This window comes from Oryctolagus cuniculus, chromosome 19 (genome assembly GCF_051225735.1).
Source record: "Oryctolagus cuniculus isolate XC-2025 breed Fujian yellow rabbit chromosome 19, ASM5122573v1, whole genome shotgun sequence".
Classification (NCBI taxonomy): Eukaryota; Metazoa; Chordata; class Mammalia; order Lagomorpha; family Leporidae; genus Oryctolagus; species Oryctolagus cuniculus.
Genome location: NC_142885.1, coordinates 10950404 through 10971181, shown reverse-complemented (window position 1 = coordinate 10971181; position 20778 = coordinate 10950404). Strand labels below are relative to the sequence as shown.

Below are 20778 nucleotides of genomic sequence, written 5' to 3'. Positions count from 1 at the left end.
GGTGAGCTGTGGGGGCTGCAGACGGGGTGACCAAGGCCACAGTACTTTGCCGGGGGTGGGGTGGGGAGGCAGACTGTACAGCCGCCAGGGGGCACTGTGACCTCAGAAATACCCAGGGACTCCAAGCTGCGGGCAGCCACCCAGCTGTCCCTTGGGCCCTGGCCGGGCTCCGCACCTGGCCCCCACCCGCTCTATCTCCACGGTGCCCGCCAGAGCCCAGCCTTTACACCGTGCATAACGGTCGGCTCAGGAAGAAACCACACCCCCGTTTTATGGATGAATAACTGAGCTTTCCCAGCCTGGGGCCAGAGCCGAGCGCGCGTCCCCCAGCCCCAGCCGCAGGGAAGCCCGTCCCCACGCCAGCCTCCCTGCTCCTGCCCTGAGCAGGTTTTTCCTTCAGGCTTCCCCGGGGGGCTCTTCTCTGCACCTGGGTGGTGTTGGTGGAAGTGAGGGACCCTGGGGGGCAGAGGCTGGACCCAGGGCAGGGCCAGGCTTGGCCAGAGGGCTGGAGGGGTCTGCCCTGGCCAAGCGACCATGAGGTCATGGAGGCCGCCACCTGCCCTGGGCCTGCGAGAAGGGCAGGCCCGCGTCCCGCACGGCTGGAGGATGGACTTGAGGGGAGAGTCTGGCTGCTGACTGAGAGATCGTCAGGCCCCAGGACACCTCAATGAGGCGAGGGCCTGGGCTGCTGGGGCGACAGGTTCCATGTCCCCAGGAATGGCCACACACAGCGGCCCATTCACAAGCCGTGCCGGGTCCCAGAGCGGGCTCAGGGGAGCAGAGGGGACCTGGCTGTGGCGGGGGAGCCAAGGGGAGGCGACCAATGCCCGGCCAGCATGAGCCCTTCTCCCCAGGGGCACGGCACACAGCAGGTGCACAGGGAGCCAAGGGCCGGGTCACACGGCGGTGAGACGCTTCCTCGGCCAGTCGGCCCGTGCACTACCGGCAGCGGCCGCCCCAGGGTGGTCTCTACTAGGCCCCCGGGGCCCAGGGAGGCTGAGGGGTGCAGGGCTGAGGCTGGCCGGGTGCCTGGGCAGCAGCGAGAGCCCTAGCAGAGGGGAGGCAGGGAGGCCATGGGCGCGAGGCTGCAGTAAAGGCATGGGGAGGGCCAGGGCCTGGACACCAACCCAGCTGGATCCTGGGCGGGATCAGAGCTCTGTTTGGCAACCATCGCTCAGCACGGGAGAGACGGAGGCCTGGAGTCTGGCTGGGTGAGTGAGGGACCTGGGTTACAGACCCAGGGAGGGATGAGCTGAACTCGGCCTGCATCCTGGCCCTGGGCTTTGAGGGTAGTCGTCCCATATGTGGAGCCAGGCTGTGCAGGTGCCCGTGGGAATTGTAGGGGGGCCGGGAGGGGGCTGGGGGCCTGAGGCTGGACATGCAGGCTGGGGAGACGCCCCTGCCGGCAGCAGACAAGGGAGCCCAGGGACAGCGCTGTGCTGACCGCGACCAGAAGCTCACGGGGTGACATTGCAGCGGGCGCCGCTGAGACCCTAAAGAAGCGTCGGCCGGAAGTGGGGAGACGTGAGGAAGTGGGTTCAGGCAGCCACTCCGGGATGGGGGGCTGTCAGTGAGTAAGGGGGAGTCCTCGGGGTCAGAGAGGCCGGGCAAGGCGACGGCCACTGTGGCCCTGCTGGCCGGGTGGGTGGGGGTGATCCTGGGAGCAGCAGGGGGCGTGATGGGGATGAGCCTGCTTGGGGCAGGGGTCTGGGGGTGACTGGCCACCCAGCGAGGGCCAGAGCCCACGGGCAGAGCCTGCAGGTGGCGGCGGGGGAGGGGCGAGGGTGTCTCAGCCACCCCTCCTTCCTCCCCACGCGTGCGGGTGCGTGTTGCTCTCAGCACGGGAACACACGTGACACGCATGCCTGCACATCCCTCCCCCCTTCTCTGGGTCCCACGGCCCCTCCAGCAAAGCCCCTGGGGGAGGCAGCCCACGGCCAAGGGTCCAGTTCCCCAAACCCTCCCCAGCGCACACGCCGGACCTGCTGAGCTCCGCCCTTGACCCTTGACCTCCCAGGCCCCTCCCCACCAGGATCTGCGCCCAGGGTCTCTCATGGGCCTGCCCGCCCTGGACGGCACCTGCCAGCGGGGCCTGCAGGGGGGAGGCAGTCAGTTCACCCCCTCTTGGGGGGCGCCTGCACTTGGAAGCCTTAGCTCCATTCCCTGCCGCTGGGGTCCAGCCCCGTTTATTCGGCACAGGTGGAACCCTGGGGTGGGGCGCTCCCAAAATCTCTGTCTCTCAGGTTCATTTCTGGTTCTCTCCTCCACGCACAGTCCCAGGATCCAGCCGCTTCTCACCACTGCCCCCCTGTGGGCCATTCAGCAACATCTCCCAGAGTCTCAGGGAGACTAGACCAGCCTCTGTTCGCGCGCTCAGCGGCTTCTGAGTCGCTCAGAGTAAAAGCCAAGGCCCACGCGCTCTGCCTCTCCCTCGTCCCGCCCACCTCCTCGCCTCCCACGCCCGTGCTGGCTTCCCGACACAAGCACAGGGCCTTTGCACGTGCCGCTCTTCCCTCCCCTCTGCCAACACTGTTCAGATGCCAGGGTCTAACTGGAACCTCTCTATGGCTCTTCCGATCCTGGCCCCTTGCCTTTTCTCCCACTGCACCGATCACCTTCCAGGCCTGTTATTGGGGCTATGCCACTGGTAGCTCCTCCCACAATGACTCCAGTGCCCAAGGCTGTGGCAGCACCCCCGCAAGGCCGCAGCCCCCTCCCCCCAACAGCAGGGCCCCGGGGGCCGCCCTGCACCCATGCCAACCAGCGCACACTTGCCCGGAGGCATGGGCCGGCCCTCCTCCACTGCGGCCCCTCCCCACAGACATGGCTGGGGACAGACACTCCCAGCGGCACCAGCCTCCTGCCCCTGGCGCCACCCTGCCCGGCACAGCTGCTTGTGGGTCCCAGGTTTCGCCTGGCCCTTGTGCACCTGCTGTCCCCCGTGCACCTGCTGTCCTCCTGGCCTGTCAATGCCTCTTCCTGTTTCAAGGCCACCGCCGCAGAGCCCTCTGGCCCTTGTCCATGTCGGTGCAGACAATGGGCCACGACCTGAGTTGCCGTCCTACAGCCTGCGCTGTCTCCACTCCGGGCTGCCGAGTGATCGAGACCTCTGGACACCGAGTCTGGAGCACAGCACCGGCCCGGAGCGGGCCTTAGCCAGCATCTGCCGGATACAGCAGCCCCAGAGACCAGGGCCTGGCCTCAACAGCTGCTGGTCGCATCTGCCGGGCTGCCGACGCACCTGGTCCCGAGAGCCATGCCCTTGATGGCAGAGAGTGGCTCCCGCAACCGCAAGAGGAAGCCATGAGCTCCTCTCGCTGGCAGCCGCAACTCACCCGTGGGTGGCATGGGTCCAGAGGGGTCTCGTGACCCTCTTATGGCCCTGCCCCAGCGCGAGGAAGACACACCCACTTGTTCTTTCAGGGAAGGGTCGACCAAGGCCGGCAGCTGCTGGGAGAAGATGCCGGGGACTGCGTTGCGGCATAACCCGACCCCCGAGATGCGTGGGGTCCTCAGACCTCACTCCCCAGGGCCCCCCACAGCACCAAGCAAAGCAGCTCTGCTGTTAACACAGCACCCTGCTGGAAACGACCAAGGCCCCGAGTCAGAACTCCTTGTCAAAGACAGAACGTCGGGACACCTGCTGGTGGCTGGGCACGGGCTGGGCACGGGCTGGGCCCCCACCCCCATGACGGGGCTTCAAGGATCTCATGGAAAAAAAATGAAATTAAAAGATGTGTGGCGGGGCCTATGCTGTGGCACAGTGGGTTAAAGCCCCAGCCTGCAGCGCTGGCATCCATATGGGTGCTGGTTCGAGTCCCAGCTGCTCCACTTCCGATCCAGCTCCCTGCTAAAGGCCTGGGAAAGCAGTGGAAGTGGCCCAAATGCCTGGGCCCCTGCACCCACATGGGAGACCTGGAGGAAGCTCCTGGCTTCTGGTCTCGGATTGGTTCAGCTCCAGCTGTTGCAGCCCTTTGGGGAGTGAACCAGTGGATGGAAGACCTCGCTCTGTCTCTCTCTCCCCACCCCTCTCTGCCTCTGCCTCTCTGTAACTCTGCCTTTCAAATACACAAACAAATCTTGTACAAAGAAGCATATTATGAGCTGGCGTCATGGCTGGCAGTGGGTTACGCCACCATTTTTTTTTTTTTTTTTGACAGGCAGAGTGGACAGTGAGAGAGAGAGAGAGAGAGAGAAAGGTCTTCCTTTTCTGTTGGTTCACCCCGCAATGGCCGCTGCGGCCGGTGCCAGGAGCCAGGTGCTTCTCCTGGTCTCCCATGCGGGTGCAGGGCCCAAGGACCTGGGCCATCCTCCACTGCACTCCCGGGCCACAGCTGGACTGGGAGAGGAGCAACCGGGACAGAACCGGCGCCCCAACTGGAATTAGAACCCGGGGTGCCGGTGCCACAGGCGGAGGATTAGCCTATTGAGCCTCGACACCATTTTTGACACTGGCATCCCATGTAGGGCGGGGTCGCTGGTTCAAGTCTGATCCAGCTTCCTGCTAATGCACCTGGGAAGGCAGCGGATCGTGGCCCCAGTCCTAGGGTCCCTGCTGCCCTTGTGGGACACAAGGATGCTGTTCTGGGTTCTGGGCCTCAGCCTGGCCTGGACCTGGCCGTTGCAGGCATTTAGCGATGGAACATTTCTTTCTCTCTTTCAAATAAAGAAGTCTGAGCTCCGCGCACCGTCTTTTTGTAATATGCCTTTCACATGACCTTCCCGAAGGTCCCACATGTGGAGATGGGCGGCTCCACACTGGGTGGTTGGGCCCGTGTCAGTGGGCAGCCACTGGGCATCCTTTTAAACACAGGCACGGGGGCGGGGGGACCGCCCGTGGTCTAACGCAGGTGCCGATGTATATGACATAGAAACTGTGCAGGGATTTCTTCTGTCCTTAAATAAGTGGATTATTAAAAATTATTTATTTTGCCAGCGCCGTGGCTCACTAGGCTAATCCTCCGCCTTGCGGCGCCGGCACTCCGGGTTCTAGTCCTGGTCGGGGCGCCGGATTCTGTCCCGGTTGCCCCTCTTCCAGGCCAGCTCTCTGCTGTGGCCAGGGAGTGCAGTGGAGGATGGCCCAAGTGCTTGGGCCCTGCACCCCATGGGAGACCAGGAGAAGCACCTGGCTCCTGCCATCGGATCAGCGTGGTGTGCCGGCCACAGCGCGCCACCCGTGGCGGCCATTGGAGGGTGAACCAACGGCAAAGGAAGACCTTTCTCTCTGTCTCTCTCTCACTGTCCACTCTGCCTGTCAAAAAAAAAAAATATTTTCTTTGAAAGGCAGAGTTACAGAGAGAGAGAGAGAGAGAGAGATCTTCTATCTGCTGGTTCACTTCCCCAGTGGCTGCAGTGGCAGAGGCTGAAGCCAGGAGCCTGGACCTCTATCCGGGTCTCCCATGTGGGTGCAGGGACCCAAGCTCTTGAGCCATCGGCTGCTGGGAGCTGGGTGGGGAGCCAAGCAGCTGGGACTCGGCTGGGCGCCCCCATGGGATCCTGGTGTCTCAGGCAGCGGCTTCAGCTGCTGCACCACCGCGCGGCCCTGTGTGGGTTTCAGAGTGGTTCTGTGCCAAAATGAAGTTATCATCTCTCTCTACTTCCCACGAACTTGCTGGGGCTCCCAGGTGCACTATGCCTCACGCCGCCCTGGAGGGCTGTAACCACGCTTCCTCGGAACGCCAGACAAAGCCCGATTCTGCTCAGACCCATGCGGTTGTCGGGAAGGGAGGTGGCCAGGGGCAGGGCTGACTGCGCCATGGTGCCGCCGGTCAAGCCAACGCCAGACGCCCACATCCCATATGAGCGCCAGTTCCCACTGCTGCACTTCCCAGCCAGCTCCCTGCTAATGTGCCTGGGACGGCAGTGGAGGACGGGCCAAGTGCTGGGGTCCCTGCCATCCACATGGGAGACCCGGATGGAGTTCCAGGTTCCTGGCTTTGGCCTGGCCCAGCCCTGGCCTTTGGAGCCAACTGGGGAGTGAACCAGCAGATGGAAGATCCCTCTCTCTCTCTCTCTAATTCTGCCTTTCAAATAAATACAGTAAATCTTAAGCTGAGTTTGATGTACCTTATCTGCACCAGCGGAACTTTTAGGGTCCCATCGAGATTACTCCCACCTGAGAGGCTGGTGCTTGGACCCCTTCAGAAACACCCCCTTCCCCTGGCGACCAGCTGAGACGTCACCTGTGACGCCGGCATCCCATATCGGAGTGCTGGTTCGAGTCCCAGCCACTCTGCTTCCAATCCAGCCTGCTAATGCACCTGGGAAGGCAGTGGAGGATGGGCCAAGTCCTTGGGCCCCTGCACCCGCGTGGGAGACCCGGAAAAAGCTCCTGGCTCCTGGCTTCACCCTTGCCAGCACCCCCCCACCCCCATCATGGCATTTGGGGAGTGAACCAGCTGATGAAGACCTCTCTCTGTCTTTCAAATAAACTTTTCTTTTTAAAGAACATAGTGACAGCTCCCAACCAACCACGCGAGTCCCTTCCGACACAACAGACCTTCAGGGGACAACCCCTCCAGAGCCACAAGCCCCCAGCCCAGCCCCGCGGCCAGCTCTGCAGCCCCCGCCCCCAGCCCCGCGCACTGGCCAGCTCCCCTCTCTGGAGCCATTATTCCAGAAACCCACAAGACGCTGCCCCTCCGTCCCCTTCTGGCTCACCCGCCACCACCAAGGGGACGGGGGAGGACCTGGCTTGCCGTCCTTCACGGCAAAGCGAGACCTCACGGAACGGGCCGCGGCCAGGCCAGGCACCCGGTCAGCCAGGCCCCTCTCAGCACCGTGAGCCAGCGACACAGGTGCCGGGTCCCCTGGGGCGCAGAGGGGGAACGTGGAGGCCACCGAGGGGGGCCAAGAGCTCGGCTCAAGGGCACTGACAGCAAGGGTGACAGCAGCAGGACACAGAACCGGCGCCCCAGGTTCCCGCAGCCAGCCCCACCCCCCAGCAAATTCTCCAAGAGCCCCCCCCCCCCCCCCCGGCCCACGCCACCCCGACTTCCTCTCCCCAGACCCCAGAGGTCAGTGTTTGCTGCTTGTCCTCGGGCCGGGCCACTGTGAACAAAAACAACCCACACGTGCTTGTGTTTGTATAAAAGATATTTACTTCAATGATCACACCTAGGGTGCTAGTGGGTAATACATGGTGTGAGTTTCATTCAGTGGTATTGCTTCTCCGTGTCACATAGGGACCTTGTACAGTGCTGAGAACAAACATCTATGGCTAACCAAAGACAGAGAGACAATGCCAGAGCGCCGACGGGTACACCCCTCCCCCCCCACGCCAGCCGGATCGACTCGACTCAGTGTGGAAAACAAAGAAATAAAATCTTATCGGAGATGAGTTGCGGTCACACAGCTGAGGCTTCTCAAAGCTATTCATGTAAAAAAAAAAAAAAGGAAAAAAGAGACGCCCTTTTTTTTCCTTTTTTTTTTTTTTTTTTCCTTTTTGGTCAATTGGAGTCTCTGTGAGAAGTAAAGGAAGATGGCCTGTGGTCGGTGTTGAGTCTTAACCAACGGGCTCTGAGAACATGTAAGACTTAGCGCGCTACAGAAGACAGAAAATACTGCTCGGGTGTAGACGCCGCGGGGCGCGGGGCGCGGGGCGCTGAGCCGGGCTGTCGCCTCTCGTGCCGCTAGTAGTCTAGGGAGGGCCGGCGGCCCCGCTTGCTGAGTAGTTATTGCACGGGAGGACGGGGCGCGGGGCGGGGCGGGGGCGGCCGCGTGGCTCCCCACCCCCTTCTTAGTTATTCTCAAATGCTTGAAGAATCTTTTTCAGGAATTCTCACGTCTCCGAAATGCACAGCATTTTCTGAGGTTGGGGGGGAGGTGGTCTCAGAGGGTGGGACATGAGACGCCCGTCTCCTCCACAGGACAGGCAGAACACCGGGTGGGGGCGGGTGGAGAAGAAATGCATAGACTAATCATAGAAAAATAAAATAAAAATCCTTGAGGCGGGGGTGGGGTGGGGGGGGATGGAGGCCATGACTTCAGTGGAGGACTTTCTTTCAAAGAAACAGAACACAATCAGGCCCCTCCCCCCCATTTCAGAGAAGGTCAAGGTCAAGGTCAGAGCCCAGAAGGACTGGGGTGGGCCTCCTCCTGCTGGGCCGAGAGCTCCGCCATCAGCCTCAGCCGCCCTCGTGCTCCGGGAGCCTCGGAGCCCCACACCCCGACCGACCGGGGCTGTAGAAACCTACCCACACATGGCGGCCCCGGGGGGTGCACGCCCCAACTTCCTGAACCTAGAAGGCGTCACAGAGGCTCTAGGAGGCTTCGGGGGACCTGAGCTTCCTCCGTGCCCCCCCTCCAGCCCCCACCACACGACCCCCCACCCCCCGGCCCCGCCTGGCACTTCCGCACACAGGTGGGCTTTTGTTCGTGAACTCTGGTTCCTAACCGTTAGACACGTGGAGGCCACTCAGGAGCCTGTTCTGCTGGGGGGGGGGGCGAACCCCTGGGCGCCCCTCCCCCTGGCACTCCCCCCCAACACTCTTCAGTTCTCTGGGGGAGGGGAGGGCGGAGGCAGAGGGCAACGACCACCGGAGTGACAGCAAAAACCGTTTATAACGACGACGTCACGACACAACATGGCCCTGATAGGGACTTCGACCATCAACCCAAAAATAAATAGAAGAGGCTAGACAGATAGCGCTTCTTTCTTCTCCCCCCTTCGAGGAAACATCCCATGATCACGCACGCGGGCCGGTCAGTAGCAGAAAGTCCGTCTCCACATGACAAGGGTAAGCGCAGGGAGGGGTGGCCGAGGTCTCATAGACACTCGGGAAGGTTCTCAGCTGCTCCCCGCCCAGGCCCGCCCAGGCCAGCAGCTGGGGCCAGAGCCCCGGGGGGCCCTGCACACGTGCCCCCCCGGCTCGGCGGTCAGCCAGGGGTGCGCTGGGAGGCTGGAGGGGGTGAGGGAGGCCTGTTCCCCCTCGGGCCCGTCAACGGCCTCATCCATGACCTGTCAGCCTGCTGCAAAGCTGCCTTGGGGGTCATTTGGTGTGCAACACGTTAGCGCTTACAGACCCAGGGGCACGACATCTATTGCACAGAGCTCTCACACGCACTCATCTACTTAAGTGCTTTCTGTTTAAAGCAAACCACAGAGGGAGGGGAAAAAAAAAAAAGGACAACAAAGAGAAAAGGGGAGAGCGGCGGGAATCGTGAACTGACGGCCTCAGCCCCGCGCCACCTGGGTGCGTGGTGCCGGATGCCGTCCCTGTCCCCGGGAGGGGCCCCCAGAGCTTCTGTCCACGCTGTGCTTGTGAGTGCTTGCCAGAGGGGTGCGGCCGTGACATTGGGGTATAAGGCACCTTTTTCTTTCTGATTACAGAAAGCTTGACATGAAACACACAGCATATTCTGCGGGAGAAATGAAAGCCTAGACACACTACGGGAATTACAGTACTGCAGCCTTGACGTCGGGACGTCTCTGAACAAACGCAAATGACCCACGGAAAGCAACGCAAAGGCATTAGAGAAGGTGAGGGTCGTGGGGGGCCGGGGGGGGGCAGTGCACACGTCTGCATAGCCTCGCGTTTGTCACTCACACTCGCCTGAAGACTCAGGATTCTACACCTACAATGCCCAACTTTTCAAGTTAGCATTTGGGAGACCGGGCGCTTTGGGAAAATGTCTTGTTAAAGCTAAATGTCATCCAAACACCAAAACTCAACAAGATGCCACTGACGCCGGGGACCTGGGATCTGGGGCGCGGGAGTGTGCGTGCGTGTGTGTGTGTGGAGGGGTTGGGGGGTGCCGGGAGGGAAGGGACAGGCCCTGGGAGTGGAGCAGACAGGACGAAGGCGCATTCCCTTCTCTGTCGCCGACTGGGAGTGGGGTGCGCAAGCCCGTGGCTCCCCGTTCCCTCTCCCTGTCCGCCGGGACAGACCCTGAGGGTCCTGGCTGGGGCTTCCGCCCCACCTCTAAGGGTTTCACAGGCTGGGCTCTTTTTGGAACTCGGTAACTGGGGACTTGCCTTTTCCCTGGAAATTTTCATCTACAGAAAGGCAGAACGGGACGGGGCTGGGAGCAGTTTTGTCAAAGCAGATCACTCTCAGCGCACAGGTGTGCGAGCCAGACAGGAAGCTGGAACTGTCAGCCTCCACCCAGCCCTGGTGGTCGGGACACCCCCCTCCCTGCCCCAGACAGCACAGAAGCGCGTCCGCGTTCCCCGGATAACGCCAGACCCTTGCGTCTCCCCATCTCTACCCCGAGCACGGGAGCCGGTGCCCCCGCAGGCGGCCAGCAGCCTGGGGGCTGGTGTCCTTTGGCTCTGGGCAGAAGCAGGTTCATGCTATTGGGAAGAAAGGGTCATGTGGTCAGAGACCCTTTCCCGTCCTCGGGACGGCTGGTGTTGGCAGGGGAGAGCTGGTGGTGACATCAAACTAGGACCCCTGCCAGTGCTGGAGACAGGACAGACACAGGGTTTGGGGCAGTGGGGAGGGCAGCCCAGGGCCAGGGCCAGGGTCAGGGTGGGGATGGACAGGAACAGCTGAGCAGGGAAGGCAGGAAACAACACGGGACCAAAGACGGCGCCTCCCTGGCCCGAGACCACGCACGCCCCGCCGTGGGGCACACAGCTTCGAGAGCCTCAGGGACAGGTGCAAGTCAAGAGCCAACCCCACGCGCCTCCCAGAAGCCCCGCCGCCACTGGTTCCAGCCACACGATAAACCCACCCACCAGGCCGAGATGCCCCCCACCCCCGCCCGCCACGAGGCGCTACAGCACACAGGGAGCACAGGTTAGTGAGGTAGAAGGGGACGAGCGAGCAAGGAGTGTGAGGGACAGGAGCCGCCTCTCGGGCCTGCCCCGCACAGCCTTCGCCTCCCACGGGCCCCGTGGAGGGGCGCCTGCCGGTGCGTTTAAGGCCAAGGCTCGGTCCGGGTCTTGCCCGTCATCACCCCCTCCCTGGACTTGGTGCTGATCCCACACGGATGGCGCGTCTTGCCCTTGGCTCCCCTGCCAGCTCTCAGCAATGGACAGCGTTGCATAGAAGGTCCACATAGGTCACAGACGGCCGCCGCACAACCGACAGGACGCACGCTCAGCAGGAATGGACATCGGGGCCTACCTAGGCCGGGAAGGCACCTGCCTGTAAGCAAGCCCACCTGCTCACGCCCGTCCCCAGCTCTCAGGGCAGGCGGCCACACCTGGCGCCTTCCCTCTGCGGCGCACACATCCCGCCTCCCGCTCTGCTGGCTGGGGCCTGGCCCTGGGAGCAGACAGGGTTGGTCAGCCTGGGCTGGGGGCTGCAGTGCCCGACCTCTGTTGCCTTCAGCCCCAGGCCCGGCCTGACGGCCAGCCGACCTAAACATCCGGGGTGGACAGGGAGGTGAGAACAGAGATGGCGACAGGAAGGAAGCCGGGAGGGAGGCGTTTGTGCTTCGGAAGGACCTAGGGAAGTGACTGTGGCCCGGGGCCGCACGGTCCAAGGCCCCCGCGTGTGGCGCTGGCTCAAGGGCTGTGCTAATCCTCTCTAGAGAGAGGTCTAGGGGACAGAAACTGGACGCTTCCACGTTTCCTTTCCTGGGCGGGAGCCGAGCGTCGGGAGGCTGACCACGGCCGGGGCCCCTCTAGTGAGCACCGAGAGGCGGCCGCACGTGGTACAGCGGAGCCTCGTGGCTAAGCGTTAGTGTTCTGAGTGGAGGTGCTTTCCCCAGGGGAGGGCCCTGTCCAGCTTTTGAAGCTGACAGAGCAGGGCGGGGGAGGAGGAGGAGGGGTGGGGGCGGGCTGCCTGGGGGAGCTACTGCTTGGATGGCCAGCCAGCGGGGTGGGGTGTGGGAGGGTGGGGTTAACCACGCGGAGGGGGCGCTATTCAAGGCACTTGAATATTGCTTTTCGAGACCAGAGGTGAACCTGCAGGCGCCCGCCCGGGGTTCAGGGCCAGCACGGAGGGGGAGGGGGGTGCACTCCTGCCCCAGTTTCTGTTACTTAGTGGCAGCTCATAGAAATACGACAGTGATAGCCTAACACAAAAGAGTGTGAGGTTGGGGATCTCAATTTCAAAAAAAAATAATAAAATAAATAATAAGAAAAAAACATAAACACAGAACTGCAAGCAAAATTTAACCAACTGATTGTATCGAGCACCCAGATGTAAGTCTGGCCAAAAGTAAAAAAAAAAAGACCAAAAAAAGTAGACAGAATGGAAATCAACAACAATCTGGTTAAAAATTAAAATTGAAGAAAAGAAAGAGAACAGGGCTAAATTGCTTAGAAGAGCCGAATGGCTGTCGGACTGCTTGGCCACTGGGGTGGACAAATCCACACTTCTCAGGCTCTTCCCACTGAACCCGGGGCAGGTAATGGTCGCGCCACAATCCCCCGCCAGCCAGTTCCCACTGAACCGGACACAGAGAGCTGCAGAGACCGCGCCCTCCAGGGACCTACACTTCCTAACTCGCACCCGAGTCCAGCCCGGTGTCCAACCCGCTTCCCCTTCCAAGCCTCCCTCTCCAACGCCCGTCTCGCGGAACCCGATTTCCAGTTCCGGAACCGCGCAGCCGTCCAGAGACGACCACACGGCCTGCCTCCCAGCCTCCTAGAGCCTTCTGAAGACCTCACGTCCACCAACGGGCAGTGTCTTTCCGTGTAGTGACTCCTAGATCTGTGAAAGCGTCCACTAAACGCTGCGGCTGCAGGTTCACTAGACTGTAAAGGAAATCCGTAATTTCTAAAAACGTCATGCAAGAAATGTGGTTTCACATCTTACAGTCAAAGTCCTACAAGTTAATCAACGACAAGCACACAGAGGTGTAACAGCGGGAGCATACCTGTAAAACCGGAACTCCCTCCCACCCCCCCCAATCAAAAAAAAAGTAATATTAATTAAACTTAAGAAATAATGAATGCACCATTAAAATGTCATCCAAAGATGTTGACCTAAGACAAAGGTTTCAATGATACACAATACGTTTTCAATCAGTAATATACAGTATGACGACTACATCTTGTAAATTATACCCAATACTGCCGGCAGTCTACCCCTCTAAAGAATATTTGCCCCTCTCATCCCTTCCTAACAATCAGATAATAAAATACAGCACCTATAAATAAGCAAAAAAAAATATATATATATACCGAAATCATCTATTGTTAGTTTAAAGATATGGCAATAAAGGAGTGTAAATTAGCCAACTTGTAGAAGCCATAACTGATAAAACAGCTTATTGAAAAAACGTGGCAGTAATGCACTCTCTATGTGTGCACAGGTACTTAAGAAAATACACAGACGTATAAAATTGCACACACGCACGCTCACGCACACTCGCACCCGCCTCTAGTCTCACGCATCTACACATAGACAACAGGAGGAGTCAGAGACAAGTTAGACTTGTGATTTGTACTTAGACTGCCCTAAACTGTGCATAAAGCAACTTCCCAAGAGGCAAAATGGAGGAAGGGCAAATGGCCCGCCCGGGCCTGAGGAGCGCCGCCGGGAGTCTGGGCCGCCTCTGCGGGGGTGGGAGTGGAGCCAGGCCGCCCCGCGCGCTCTCCTCCAGGGGAAGGGAGCTTCCCACGAGGTCAACAGGGCCATCAGTGCTTTCGGTGGGAAGAAGGGGGACAGAGGGAGTACGCGGGGGGGGGGGGGCTGCCCAGGCCCAGGGAGCTGCGTCCCTGGAGGGAGGGGGGGCGAGAGGAGGGGAGGTGCCTTCTGCCACCCGGGGGCCCACCCATTTCTTGCTTTCTCTTGAGGCTGGCACACGTGCAGACGCACCACCACGGACGCAGACAGCATAAATTAAACAAAGATGAACAGGAACATGCTACAGTTCTAACTTGTCTCCTAAACCTCCATATGAGGTCTGATCAGCGTGCTCTGTGGTTAGAGGTTAAAAAGCAGATTATAAAATACCTAGATTCGGATCTTTTTTTTTTCTTTTTTTTTTTTTTCTTTTTTTCTGTCCTGATTTGGCCTAGAATGGAGTGTATTAAACAGACCCCAGCCGGAAAAGCCCAGGGTCAGTTAAAGCTATGGATCAATGTGCACTACGTGTCAGGATTCTATTCACGTCCAAGAAAACACTACCTCAGCTACCACAAAAATCAGAGTTTCCTGATGTGACTTTTCTCTTTTGTTAAAAAATAGGTGGAGTAAATGTGTGTTTTTTTTTTTTTAATCTTAATTCAAAGTTTCAAAGGAGAAGATTCTTTTCTTGAAAATATTTAGGAATCCAAACTAGTGTGTTTAGAGTCGGTTTGACTGTGCAATCTCTTAGTGGCAACTGAACAGCTACAAAAACTTTCTTTTTTTAAATTTTTTTTTCTGAAAAACCCCCTCCCCCCCTTCCTGGTTTAAGAAGATAATAGTGTATTATCGCTCTGAAGCCATTAGATGGCGGATAAAAAGCCCCCTTTTCATATGTGGGTTTGATTTTTTTTTTTTTTTTTAGCCCACACCACGAGGAGGGCACAAGGCAAAGCTGTAAGAGTTATTCCAGAACCTGTGGAAATCACTTAGGGCAATAAAAAAACACTTCAGGGTACAAAAAAGCTCGACTACACATTTCCGTTTTCTTCCTTGAAAACACGACATAGATTGGGCTTAATGCTCCTGTTTTCTATATGCACCTTGGCCTATGGCGATTTTGCCCTGTGGCCCGCAGGGCGCTGAAGTGCGCAACTCGGTCCGGGCCGCGGGAGCCGGCGCCCGCCCCGCCGCCGCCCGGCTCCGCCCCGGCCCCGCCCCGGCCTCAGCCCCACTGCCGCCAGGCCCCGCCCCGGCCCCGCCCCGGCCCCGCCCCGGCCCCGCCCCGGCCGGGCCTCTCGCGCGGGCTCGGCGGGGCGGGCTGGGCCGGGCCGGCCCGGCGCGTGGCGGCCCTCAGAACTCCCATTCGATGGGCTCCTCCCGGCTGGCGGCCTTCTCCAGGCGGTGGATTATGCTGTTCAAGTTCGCGGCCTTCTTCTTCCTCAAGGGGTTGTCTCGCGAGTCCCTGGAGCCCGCCGCCTCCGGGAGGCCGAAGAGGCTCTGCAGCGAGCTGGGCCTGCGGGCGGCCGGCGCGCTGGTGCTTGGCAACGCGGAACTCCCCTCGGCGGGCCGCGCGGCTGAGGTAGCGGCGTCCTCCCCGGCCGCGGCGGCGGGGTTTGGCACGGGCCGCGGGCCGTCCGCTGGGGCCTCGGGCGGCGGCCTGGGCCGGCCCGCGTCCTGGGCGTCGTCCGGGCCCGCGGGCCCCGCGGGCGGCGGCTCCGTCTTCTCCGCGGGCCGCGGCGCCTCCTCCCGCTCGGCCGGGGCCGCGGCCGCCTCGGCCGGCCCTCCCTGAGACTTGGCGGCGGCCGCGGGGCCGCCCGGCTCCTCGTCGGCGGCGCCCGGGCCCTCGGCGGCCTCCACGCCGTCGCAGCTGTCGCCCTCCGAGCTGGGCGCGGCGCGGCCGCTTCGGGCCGACGGCGAGTCGCTGGCGCCCGCCTGGCCCTGGCTCCCGGCCTGGATCTCCTCGATGAACAGTTCTCTGCGGATCCGAGACCTGCGAGACAGAAGCGGGCCGCGCGTGAGGAGGGATGCGCGTGGCCGTCTGCGTGGCGCCAGCCCGGGGCCCGAGGATTCCCCACGCGCCCAGGCCCGGCCCGGGAGCGCCCCCTGCTGGCGCCATGCCCCCCCTGGCCAGCCTGGGCCGCGGGCCCGAGGTGGCCCCGCGAGGGGACGCGCGGACGCGGGGAGGATGCACGGGCCCGAGGTGGCCCCGCGAGGGGACGTGTGGACGCGGGGAGGATGCATGGGTCCGAGGTGGCCCTGCGAGGGGACGCGCAGACGCGGGGAGGACGCACGGGCCGAGGTGGCCACGCGTGGGGACGCGCAGACTCGGGGAGGACGCACGGGCCCGAGGTGGCCCCGCGGACGCGGGGAGGATGCACGGGCGAGGTGGCCCCGCGTGGGGCAAATTCTAGTTCTCAGAGAGGCCCCTCCTCTGAAAGGACACCGGGGGAGGGTCGTGTGACCAGCAGAGTGAACACAGGGGCGGGGCCTGTGGGAAGGTCACCGAAAATGGAATTCAAAGTAAAATTTGTTCTGATGCAAAAAAACTGAGATCTGTGCATGGGCGGCACCCAGAAATTCATGATATGTATTACAAAAAATATATATGCATAAGTATTTTTTTTTGCACCAAAACTGTATCTTTTGATTCTATTTCCTGTGACCATTATGAGGCTCCTGCAGGCCTGCGGGTGGGGGGGGTGGGGGTCCCTGCAGAAGGCAGCAGTCCCAGGAGGGTCCTGGCCTTGCCCACTCTGGAGCCCTGGGGAGTGCCCCCGGCCCACCGTGCCCCCAGAGCAGGGCTCAGGTGTCTGTCCAGGCGTTAGCCCCTGCTAACCAAGGCTGCTGGAAGAGCGGCTCTCGGGGGAGCTGGCACAGCCAGCCCAGCTGTGTCCCCAGGGGTGGGCGGGGGCAGCTTCCTGGGCCCTGTGCTGTGAGGACAGCCCTGCTCCACTGGTTTCCGGGCCCCATGGCAGTGCGAATGCCAATGGGGGAAGCCCCCGCCGCCCACCCTGCCTGGAGGTGGGAAGCTGGACGGACAGCTCAGATTCTGGGCTCAGCCAGGTCCCAGACAGGGTGGGGGCTCTTTGGAGCCAGGTGAGCCGCTGTGCCACCTGTGCCACCTGCGAAGCTCTCTGAGGGTCGGTGCTCTTGTTGGACAATGGAGGGAGCAGTAACTTCCTCACGGAGGTGTAAAGTGTGCATGGGGGCTTCTCAGAGTCTACAGAAAATGGAGTTAAAAGTTTATTTCGGGGGCTGGCGCTGTGGCCCAGAGGGTTAATGTCCTGGCCTGAAGCGCCAGCATCCCATATGGGCGCCGGTTCTAGTCCTGGCTGCTCCTCTTCCAATCCAGCTCTCTGCTATGCCCTGGGAAAGCAGTAGAAGGTAGCCCAAGTCCTTGGGCCCCTGCACTTGCGTGGGAGACCCGGAAGAAGCTCCTGGCTCCTGGCTTCGGATCAGCACAGCTCCGGCCATTGTGGCCTATTGGGAAGTGAGCCAGCAGATGGAAGACCTCTCTCTCTCTCTCTCTCTCTCTCTCTCTGCCTCTCTCTCTCTCTCTCTGCCTCTCTCTCTCTCTCTCTCTCTCTGCCTCTCTCTCTCTCTCTCTGCCTCTCCTCTCTGTGTAACTCTGACTTTCAAATAAATAATCTTAAAAAAAATTATTTTGGTGCACTTTTGAATCCTAGGCATTTTCCCCATAGGGGCTGCATTTCCCACGGATTTTTCTATAATATAGGGCTCCAAGTAGGCACCAAAAAAGAAGTCAGGGGGCCAGCAATGTGGCGCAACAGGTTAAGCTGCTGCCTGTGATCCCGGCATCCCCTATCAGAGCACTGGTTCGAGTCCCGGCTGCTCCACTTCCAGTCCCACTCCCTGATAATGTGCCTGGGAAGGCAGTGGAAGATGGCCCATGTGCTTGGGCCCCTGTGGGAGCCTTGCACCCATGTGGAAGACCCGGATGAAGCTCCTGGCTCCTGGCTTTGATCAGGCCCAAGCCTGACTGTTGTAGCCATTTGGGGAGTGAACCAGCGGATAAAGATTGATTCTGTCACTCTACCTTTCAAATAAATCTTAAAAAAAAAAAAAAAAAAAAAAAAAAAGCCAAAAACCAAAAAGAAGTGACTGTGCCTACCACGCAGGTGCCTCTGAACGGTGGAACACCTGGTGCAAGCATTGAGGAGGAGGTGCAAAGGGTGCGGGAGGAAGGGGGTGCCTCCTGCCGGAGATCCGGGCCTCACACTGGCCCACCTGGGGTCCCCGCAAGAGCCTGGCGCTGCGCCCTGCCTGGTGGAGCTTCGAAAGCACTCGGCTCTGAGCTGCACGTGTCCTGCTTGCACGGGGCTCCCCTTCATCAGGAGGGGCGCTTTCTGCTCTAGACGGGGCTCCAGGAGCGCGCCTGGACGCACGGCTCCCAGATGTCATGACCTCCAGAGCTGGGCGGAGGAGTGCAGCATCCTGTGCTGTGCTGGCCTCCCTGGCCCCACTGCTGGGTAAAGGGTCAGCCGGAGCTACTTCTCATTCCTTTAGCATGAATGCAAGCAAAGCTTTGCTTTTTGAATGAGGACAAAAATGGACTCCCAACCAGCTCCCTCCTAATGCACCTGAGAAAAGCAGTGGGAGATGGCCCAAGTGCTTGAGCCCCTGCACATGGAAGACCAGAAGAAGCTCCCGGCTCCTGGCTCCAGCCTGGCCCGGCTCTGGCTGCTCTGGCCATTTGGGGAGGGAACCAGTGCATGGAAGACCTCTCTGTCTCTCTGTAACTCTGCATTTCAAATAAATAAATTAATTAACAACAACAACAACAACAGTAGAAAAAGCCGCCTTCCCTTTTGGGAACTGTACAGGTCCAGTGACTGGTGGGGCTTTCGAGCCAGCTCTGCGGGGCGGTGCTACTGAGTGACTCGTGGACGGAGCAGAGCCCGGAGCCCTGGCTCAGCCTGCGCTCCCATGCTTTCCCTGCTGGGTGAGTTCAGTCCTCGGAGCTTGGGGTCCACTCTGAGCGGTGTGGCGCTCACCCCTCACCCCCTTCTCTCTAGCCTGTCCTGCAGCCAGGCCCCTGCTCACCTCCTCCCTCGCCTGCACAGGGCCCCCGCCCCTGGCCCTGGCACCGGCAGCGGCTCCCTGGCGGGCTGTTTTGGAAGCAGGCTTTGCTCAGTATTTACTCTGGATCTGGCCCCGGGCGCCCGTTCCCAGCGCCAAGGTCCCAGTGCTGCTTTTCCTTTCCTGCTTCTCTCTTTAAAGATGTATTGATTTATTTGAAAGGCAGAGTTACAGACACAGAGAGAGGTCTTCCATCTGCTGGTTCACTTCCCAAATGGCTGTAATGGCCAGGGCTGGGCCAGGCCAAGGTTGGGAGCTTTATCCAGGTCTTGTGCAGGGGCCCAAGCACTTGGGCCGTCCTCTACTGCTTCCCCAGGCTGGAGGAGAAGTGGAGCAGCCAGACCGGAACCATACCCATAGGAGACGCTGGCACTGCAGGTGGCGCCACCCTGCTGCCCCGCCCCCTTTCTGCTGGGGTGGTGGTGGATGAATTTGCCTGTGTGGAATGCAGAGAGAGCCATCTCCACGATGATCAGCTGTGGCTGCCACTTGATGGGCTGGCCAGCAACTGAGACACCAGAGAGAGCGTGCCCTGGCCAAACCCCACTGGAGGGCTGCAGGCGCCCCGGCAGGGACTCAGGGATCGGTGGCCTCCGTGTGATAGCACTCGCACCTTGACAGCCCTAACTGGCAGGAGACCTGAACCTGTGTGGGTCAGTGCACCTCGGGGTCTCTCCACGGCCCTGGGAGGCCTTCCCGGGACACCTGGCCTCTCCTCCTTCCACGTGGAGGGAGTGCCACGACTCTGGCCATGGCCTCCCTCTGCCTCTGGGTCACTGGGACACAGCTGCAGCAACGCTTAGCTCCTGGGCCGTCTCTGTCCTCATGGGAGCAGCCTGCATACGGGCCCCCTCTGGGCCTGTGCTGCCACACGGGAGCAGGTGCCTGGCGTGGGGGCTCTGGGGCAGGCTTGCACTCAGCTCACCCTAAGCTGCAGGCTTGGAACTCAGCGTCTATCAGCAATCAAGTGTGATTTGGGGCTCCCATCTGATCTTTTTTCTTAAGATTTATTTATTTATTTGAAAGGCAAAGTTAGAGAGAGAGAGAAGGAGAGGCAGAGAGAGAGAGGTCTTCCAACCGCTAGGTCATTCTCCAATGGCCTCAATGGCTGGAGCTGGGCCAGCCTGAAGCCAGCAGCCAGGAGCTTCATCCAGGTCTCCCACAGGGGTGCAGGGGCCCAAGCAATAGGGCCATCTTCCACTGCTTTCCCAGGCCATAGCAGAGAGCTGGATCGGAAGTGGAGCAGCCGGGACTCGAACCTCTGCCCATATGGGATGCCGGCACAGCAGGTGGTGGCTCTACCTGCTGGCCCACTGAGAAACTTCTCAATGTCCAAGGGCACTCATCCCTTGGGGCTCCTGCCTGCCCGGGAGCGTCCGCTCCCACTGCCTGCCACCTCCCAGCTGTCCACCAGCAGCGTCAGCCACACGTGCAGGGGCGCTGCCTGCCCAGGAGCACCTGCCCCAGTTCCTAGAGGAAGCCTTGCTGGGGTGGGAGCCAGCCTTGAAGGCATGGGTGCAGGATTCGTGGTTTTCTGGGTGAGGCCCGGGTAGGGATTGGGCGGACAGTTCCGTGCCTGTGGTGGACTTCTAGACATTTCCTCCCGGAGAGCACTGGGCCGGGACCTGCCCTGGTAGGCTACCCAGCCCCTCTTAGGCTGGCTTGCTTGCTGGCGGGATGTGCACAGCGCTGTGTCCGCTGGCTGGTGGCCGATCCTGCGGGAGCCCTGCCTCTGCTCCATTGCAAAGCGAGTCAGGCTAACATGGAGGACGACACGCGAGAGAGCCCGAGACGGCGGCACGAAGTCCCTGAGGGACACGTACCCACCGCTCAGGATACGCGTGCACGCGCCAGGCTGGCCGCGCGGGGCGGGGCGGGGCGGGGCCTACCTGTAGTTGTGGAACCAGTTAATGACAGTGCTGGTTTTCAAGTTGAGCTGGGTGGCGAGCTCTTCGATGGTTTTTGGTGACGGGTATGGCTTTTGCTGGTAGGCTCGCTTCAACGCTTCCTTCTCCTCGGGCGCCAGCACCACGCGCGGCTTCTTCAGCTGGTGCTGGGGCTGCGGGCTGGCGCCCTGGCTGTAGTCGACGCCCACCGAGGGCGGCTCACAGGGCTGGCTGTCGCTGACCGAGCTGTGCCGCCGCTTCATGTAGGCTGCAGAGGGGGAGGGGAAGACGTCCCGCTCAGGTCCAGGCCCGCGTCTCCC

The 20778-nt window shown here is 60.8% G+C and overlaps 1 protein-coding gene across 13 annotated transcripts in view; it reads right to left on the bottom strand.

Annotated features, from left to right (window-relative positions):
* The window catches only part of CUX1 (cut like homeobox 1), a 313006-nt gene that overhangs the window by 6239 nt on the left and 285989 nt on the right, over positions 1-20778 (bottom strand). For 9 of the 13 annotated variants that reach the window (XM_051837957.3, XM_051837962.3, XM_051837958.3 and 6 more), the window contains 2 exons: positions 20462-20726; positions 14009-15462 (listed from right to left, as the gene is read on the bottom strand). The exons of the other annotated variants lie outside the window; for them this stretch is intronic. In XM_051837957.3, the coding sequence (XP_051693917.3) occupies positions 14823-15462; positions 20462-20726 (905 nt within the window). In that variant the 3' untranslated portion in view covers positions 14009-14822. Of the gene's footprint in view, positions 1-14008; positions 15463-20461; positions 20727-20778 lie in introns of those variants that run through there. 13 annotated transcript variants of the gene reach the window in all.